General features: G+C 37.5%; 1 protein-coding gene across 1 annotated transcript; it reads right to left on the bottom strand.

Moving 5' to 3' along the window:
* Nucleotides 1–501: 501 nt before the first annotated feature.
* Nucleotides 502–7837, bottom strand: LOC142610692 (uncharacterized). Its single transcript, XM_075782592.1, has 5 exons — nt 7283–7837; nt 6365–6453; nt 3712–5694; nt 2544–2730; nt 502–1359 (listed from the first exon to the last, which is right to left on the bottom strand). Exons 1-5 carry the CDS (start codon nt 7377–7379, stop codon nt 758–760), a joined length of 2958 nt encoding a protein of 985 aa, XP_075638707.1. The 5' UTR covers nt 7380–7837; the 3' UTR covers nt 502–757.
* Nucleotides 7838–8039: the final 202 nt, after the last annotated feature.

The raw sequence follows: 8039 nt of genomic DNA, 5'->3' as shown, positions 1-8039 counted from the left end.
GAAGGAGGTATCTCCCCGTCCTACATCCAATCTAAGACCCGATGCAAATTAAGAAATCAAGTTACCCACATCTCAAGTTTAAAGGAAGAATGAGTTGTACTCTTATTCAAAACCTCAAGAACATTCAAGGCCACCCTTGAATCCAACATCGCTTGTATAAGCTCAAAGTCTTCTGGAACTACACTCCAGATTCCGGCACCGATTCTTACAAAGGTTCAAGTGGTAGAGATGGATATGAAAAAGGCATTGAGGTCTAAATGTCTAATTGGCTTTTCCAACAGCCTCCAACACCGATTCTTGCAGAGGGACTAGTTTGTTCGTTTTCAGAGAAGTTTGTAGCTTTGCCTATGCAAAGCATGCCCGGATTAATTGATCAAATACAAACCAAAATAATCAATTTGAGATGATAACTGTATCTTGCTTGGTTGACCAATATTATTATTTCGGATGAACAAGACAACTAATATAGAGCGGGGAGGGAGCCATGCTCAAAGAAATCAATTTTACAGGACAATATGTTGTTTGGAAGAATAATATTTCTTTTGGGTGAACAAGGAGAGCTAACATAGGCGTCTTTCTCACCTTCCTTTGACTTTCCCTTCCCGCTTATTTACATTTGATCTAGAATCTGATTCTTAGTTTTTGTGTAAAGATTTTGATCCTTCTAATGATTCTCATGAAATGATAATTTCATCACTTCATTTACGTACATGTAACTTCCTAGACCAAATAGAGACTTTGGTTCCATATCTCTACACTACATGGCTACTACCTCTGCTACTAGCTCATCTATCATTAATTTCTCAATTTCCCTACCTATTACATCAATCTCGTCTCCCAAATCCAACCACTGTGACTCCCTTGTCAGCACCTTCCCCAGAGTGTCTTTATTAGATTTCTTCTCTTGGCATCCCAACATCACGTTGAGGCGATCTTGGAGCCTATCCTTAGAACCGACCGTTGTTGCGGGCCTCACCCATGGGTGTGGATCCATGAATTGCTGGAAGATCTCCAGTAGTGCTGAATTTATTCGGTCAAACAGTAACCTTCGTTCAGACCTTGGACAAGAACCTTGACTATTGTACTTCTCAATTTTTTCAAATATGACGGGATCCACAGGGCATTCTGGAGAGTGCAATGTTGCCATGACAGCATCAGGTTCAGCATCGTTAAAACCAGAAGCAATTAAGACATCAACAATGTAGGAACGCTCCCAGCTCTCTTCAGTTTCACTGAGTCCCGTATCATTTGGATGCCCAATGGATCCTTCCCCAACTTCTTCATCACTTGAGACGTGCATGGGTCCCTCTGCATATGCTTCTGACTCCAACTTGAGTAGATGAAGTTGCATCCGAAGCCCTAGAAACAGATGAGGCAATGGAACTTGAGTGGGTGAGACTTACAAGAAAGAACTTGCAAGCATATGCCGATAGTATGCTCCAAACAATAATGAGTTATTCATATTTGAACCACAAAGGAATTCAACTAAGCTAGTAAAATGAACATTTGTGAAAGATGACATTTAAAAAACAAAAGTGAAAGTGGCAAAAAAAAGTGCATAACCATTGTTTCAATCTTGGGAACAAGTTGTTAAGTTGTATCCAAATCCCATTAGAGACTTGTAATTGCGCTAAAATCCTGTTATTCTATTAAGAGTTAGAATTATAGAATTTAGGGGACAAATCCTGTAATTATAGTAAATTTGAGTAGAAGACAACACCTCTTGAGATTATCATTTAAACCACCAGGGCAGTAGGGTGGTGGGGGGGGGGGGGGGTGGAGATGAGGACAGCACCCCTTGAGATAAACTTTAGTGCAAATCAGCTAAGGTCATCTGGTTGTGGCATCCTGTATTTTCCCCTAGCTTAGTTGTTGATAGATGAGACATATAAGTTGGCTTTTTTTTTTTTTTTTTAAAGCTAATTTATTTGCTTATTTGACAAAAGGTGAGGCAAAAAGTGAATTAAGTAAATAAGCAGGCTAAAAAAAGAGGATCCCAAATGTACTCTTGACTGCAGTTGTGAGGAGCAACAGGAGTGAGATAATGTAATTTGCAGGTGCTACAAGAACCAGTCTAAGCTCAAAAGTGGAGAGAGTTTAAATGAAAATAGGCTCATAGAGCAAAACAGTGAAAAGGGACTTGCATATGTGATCCATAATAGATGAGCTAGGTCTTTTAGTGTAGGTTTAGCAGCATTTGCACTAACTTTGAATTGCACCTGACCCACACTAATGATCAGAACTGTATAATTCACTCAACAGTGAGGCCACAACAAGCAGCAGAAAATAACAATTTTTGTCCATTTGTGCATCACACTATCTAAAATGACTAAGTAACTTCAAATTTTGCATCATCTTTAAAATTTTAGAATTTTAAATCACAATATTTTACTCATTTTTATGCATAATACTTACTTTCACGGCATTCTAAATGAAAAATGAGCACATAGATATTCTATGAAAAATGGAATGCCATTATGTTGATTACTAGAGGGATCTAAACACAAACTAAGAATTTGAAAATAAATGGTATTTGAAGTTACCATGGAGATCAGCATTGAGACTCTCAAAGCATTCAGAACATGATGAAAGATCATCTGTAAAAGGAGCTTCCAAGACAGAAACTGGACTGGGCTGATCAGCCTCCTTAGAGCTTACTGGAGATTCTAGTCCAGGTGAAGGGTGGAGCAAGGGGACTGAACCTTCCTCAGATGGCCCAATGGGTGGTTCCTGAAATATCATGAAATATTGAGAAACCTTAATATCCTTGATGCAAAATTAGAGGTGCATAAGTAACACATACTTTTTATTTTTTTATTAATAAGTAATGCATCACCACAAGGGTAAACCCATGATTCACTCTCAATCATGTTATTATGAAGGAAGGATGCGGCATGTGAACTAGACCTCATCGGCAGAAATAAAACACAACATAAAATTTGGAGGGAATATCTAACATGCATCTACATACATGTATGCAAATTCTGTATAGCTAATGCAAATGAGATCTCCAGTTAAGTTGTAAATCATTCACTAATTCATTATATTTTTCTATTACAAAAACCGCTTCCCAGCAGATTTGATGAGCATCTGGAAAACAGCTAATCTTTAAACAAAACTTTTACATGGAACAGTATGATTCTAGTATTACTTAGTAATTAATCAATGTTAAATCCATGTTAAAGATATATCGCACACACACACACAGAGATATACATATATTTGAATTCTTTAATGTTAAATCAATCTAACTTGAAATATATGTGCTCCATAGCAGCGTTTCACTAGTTGAAGTTCTGGGTAGATCAAATCATACATAACAGCTCTGAAAGAATCAAAGCAAAAGGAAAGCATAACCAACACAGATACTGAAAAATTGATTGAAAGGGGAAAAAAAGAGTCAAACTTAACGTACAAAACTAATTAACATCTATTAAAGTGATACTAAAGTCCAGTTGAACAAAAAGAGACAAACACACAGCTAAAGGCTTATCACAGATTAGCAATGACCCATATGCAACTGTTTAATTTTCTGAACAAAGAGGTAATTACAAAAGGGAAAAAGAAGAAGATATTTAATGGGCTGATTCAGTTATCATTAGCTATGGTATATTGGAAGGAATTTATTGCAAAAAATTTTACTGTCATTATTGCATTAGTGATATGCAGTGAAGAATCTAAACACCAGCCGGAAAATGTTATAAACCAAACCTGTGGAATTAAGATATCTTGGCCACCAGTAGATATATCTTTAACAACACAAGCTGATTCGTTTGATAGCAACTCCTCAGGAGATTTAGAAGCCATGGTCATATTGTCACATCCCACATTGTCCACATTTTCAGGAACTGGACTCATATCATTGACATTACTAACCAATGTCTCAAAGATCAACACATCTTCATATGGATCCTTCTTTTCAAGGGTGCTCTTCATTTGATTCTGATTTGTATGAATCTCTGCTGGAAACGCATTGCTTTCCCTAACCATGCAGCTAGAAGAATGAGATTTAGTACTGGATTTTGAGTTTCTAGGAACTGACACATCTCTCCAATCAGAATTACCCTTTATTCTCCTGCTCCTTTCTTTCTTCAAAGCCTCTTTTGGCACTAGATACCTGTCATCACAAAGAGTTTCACGGCGCATGCTTCTCTTAGGACTTCCAAAGGCAGTAGAAGAAGCAGGAAGAGACCTTGATCTTGATAACTTTCTGACGCACCCATCCTTCCATCCATCCCTACTGCTAATTCCCAAGGGTTCAACCCACCTAGTAGACCCATCATCACTAGAAAATTTTCCACTGTTTCCATCCTCACCAATCATGCCATCCAAATTTGCTGGTATCAATTCCTTTTCGGGGATAGAAAGCATTTCAGCCAGTGTGCTGCCCCTACCAAGCTCTCCCAACTCTTGAGACCTGTGAGTCATTTTCCACCTCTCTGAGAGTCTCTTCTTGGCCTCTCTACTGACGGAGGATTCAGTCGAACGGGAAGATGAAGGCTTGTATTGGTTACTCAAGTCAAAAGAATTTCTGGAGGTCACCATAATCGCCTCTGATTCATTTCCAGACATGTCACATGAACTCTCATCCCCAGCATATCCTCTAAGCCCAGCAGATGAAAAATTCATAGAACCACTGCAAATGCTATTTCTCATTTGCCTAGTTATTTCTCTAGCAATTTCTCTAGATTCTCTGGAGTTATGCCTTGAAAGCCCAACATTATCAGAAAATTTCTTCATTCCATGTGTGTCTCCCTCCCTATTTTTAATATTCGGAAATTCCAAGTGCACTCTACAATCTGAAAGAAAAGCATGCGTAGACCTAGGTGATGAAGCAGATTTTGCACAGTTCTGGGCCTTCCCAAGGTTTGGTTTTAGAACAACTATCCTGGTAGGTAGAGTGGCCAACTCATCCTTGCCTTCAAATCGAATTTTTGATGAATTGGGAGAAGTACAAGTAGCATGCCTGCTGTTAGAGTGGCTAAATTGACCATCATGATGCTTCTGAGATCTACTGTAATTCTTCCATGGAGTTTGTCTATCTGATTTCCCAAGGTCACTGCTTTCATAATGCTGAGCATCTGACTTCATAGCTGATAAGCGACCACAATGGGTTTGGGGAGGAGCACCCTGCATATCATGCAAATGCTTTGTGAACAACGAATCCGGTTGATGAAGAAATTTCAGCAGAAGATCCTTGTTGGAGTATAGCACCTCAAGTGCATCATGGAACTCCTGTGAATCCTGTAACTTCTGATCAGTTGAAAGTCGTTTAGCATCCATGAACTTCTGCTGAATAAACGCCATCTCAGCATCACTAAACTTCGAGTTCGTCATCCCTTGCGATAAGCAACCACAACTCTTCATATTTGATGTTTCCAAAACCTCAAATACATCCTTAAATTCTTGCTGCTCCTTTGAGTTACTCCTAGACGATTGGCAATCATAAAATGTGCCACTCTTTGGAGCTTTCTCTACTGATGTTGCTCTTTTTATAGAGATATCTGAGGACATTTTTTGTTGTTTATGAGCAAGCTGCTGAGGTGGCAACCCATCTAGACCCATCAATTTTGCAATAACACTTGGAGACCTTCTTTTGGATTCGGTTTCTCTCAACATCTCTTCTGCCAATAACTTTTTCATAGGAGTTACAACAGCTTGTTTTGAAGATCTCCACCCCAATTCAAACGTAAACTGCAAAGATCAAATGTGTTTGAACATAGCTGTCAGGTCAGTATTCTATTATTCAATACATTATTAAATAAGAAAAACAGAGAAGATATTAAAGAGGAAAATTGAGAATCACTCAAAAAAGGAGCATCTTCAAATATTTACAAACGGAAACTCATGATCCAAAAAATCAACAATGGAACTACTACATTCTACATCTATTAACAACCATCACATTCCTTTTAAATAAGGTTATTTAAGGTAAGTAGGCTGCTGTCAATACAAAGAAAGCCAGCATATGCAGTATGTTACTACCCCATACCCCTATTTGGTATCAAATGATAACGCATCAACTGTATCAAAATCCAATTAAATGAGAGACACGTGCACAAAAAATAACTACCCACTTACACCCCTGAGAGTAGTAGTGAAATGCTGATATGGTTATTATGCACACATGTTTTTCAATTGCTGGATTTTGATACGGCTAACGTCATATCATTTGATACTAAAGTACTTTTTTCATTTCGAAGGCTCCTCCTAATGATTAACTCAGCAAGCTTGCTTCTCCACTTTTTTATTAATTTATTTATATCTTTGATAAGTTTGTTTCTCTACTAATATGACCCCCAAAAAAAAAAAAAAACACTCAACTCCTAAAGCAAAATGAACACAAACAAGAAAAGGTGCGCACCGAATCTTCGTCAGTAAATCCACTACTGCAAGAGCTAGAATCGGAAGCCAATTGTGGAAAGTTTCTCTGCTTCAGAACTTGCCTGCTTCCTGAAAATGAATCCATATGATATTAGCAAGACCATCCAAAAGTAGTAAAAGTGGGGAAGGATCTTATTCACAAATTAAAAAAAAATATTAATAATAATAATAATAATTAAATGAAAGAGAATGCTTTTAAAGAGCACTCAGTAGGTCAAGCTGGCGATGCAATGATATCTCATCATATCTCTAGAATTTTCATTATGGAAGCAAAAAACAAAATCATGTTGATTCCACTACAGAAAAAAAAGTCACACTTGCTATTCGGAAATTCGCTTTATCAAAAGCACGAGCATGGCCAAGACTAAAAAAACACCTAACTCATGATCTCTACGTTGCACAAATGGTACTATTAAATCAAAAAGAAAATGAGCTAGGATTTTTTTTTATTTTTTATAAATTTACTCAGAAATTAAAATTTCACATCCTTACCATTTTCAACTGTTTCATTTAATTTTAATTATCTCATTTTCGGAAAGCTAAAGGAATATAAAACACGAAGAACTTTGGATTTCCTTCTTTTTTCCTTAATTTTCTAGAGTTTTCTCAGCGACCAAACGGCGGGACAGGCTCCAAGTAGTAGCTAAGAAAATGCAAAAAAAATAAAAATACAAAATAATAACACATTGATTACAAAAAATTTTAAAAAAAAAAAACATACATTTTTTAATCATTTGAGACTAATTTAAATGTACGGCTCTGCTTTCAAACACGAAAATGAATATACAATTTTTCATTTTCAAAATATGTTTTTTGGATTTCTCGGTAACCAAACAGAGTGAAAAACATAAGAAGTGAAAGTTAAAAAAAAACAAAAAACAAAAAGAAACAATCTGACCTTCACGGTGAGCTCGTTCCGTGGAGAAAAACCTATCGGCGGAGCTCCGATCAGCAATGCTAGTAATCTTGGACCTCTTTTGCCGAAATTTCTCCATTCTCCACACTCATCGAAAGCACATTCCCTTTCAGACTAAGGAGAAAAAAAACAAAAACAAAAACAAAACACACAGTTTGAAAGAAAAATCTAGATCCGAAATCACGGAAAGAAAGCTCGCGAGAAAGCAAAGAGGAGACAAAGAAAAAAAAAAGGAACCGAGAGAGAAAAAAGTAGAAGAATTCAAAACCCTAAAAGAAAGAGCTTTTCACTAGTTTTAGCTCATATTCATTCACAAACCAACTTAAAAAAACCAAAATCCAGATCTTATAGAGAGAGAGAGAGAGAGAGAGAGAGAGAAAGAGAGTCAAATAGGGTTTGCGTAGTCCTAAGGGAAACTAGAGAGAGAAAGAGAGAGAGAGAGAGAGAGGACGGCGAGAATTAATGAGGGGTCCGTTAGAAACCGTGGATGAAAGAGCGGGGTGGGTGTGAGGAGAGTTGAGGGAGTGAATGAGAGAGTGAGTGGGTCTAGTTTTGTTTTTGAACTTTCAAATACCGATAGACTGACAGAGGGTCCTGGATCCTCTGGGCGGGCAAGTGGCCTCTTTACTGTTTACTACGCTCATGTGAACGTGCTATCCCACTCCACGTGTCGGATTACTATAATGCCACGTAGGTTTCTTGGCCTTTTTGGCCAACGTGTCCATTTTTTATTGGATGG

The sequence above is a fragment of the Castanea sativa genome, chromosome 9 (genome assembly GCF_040712315.1).
Source record: "Castanea sativa cultivar Marrone di Chiusa Pesio chromosome 9, ASM4071231v1".
In the NCBI taxonomy this organism is placed as follows: domain Eukaryota; kingdom Viridiplantae; phylum Streptophyta; class Magnoliopsida; order Fagales; family Fagaceae; genus Castanea; species Castanea sativa.
Note: the sequence above shows the minus strand (reverse complement) of the source record. Positions and strands in the feature narration are given on the sequence as shown.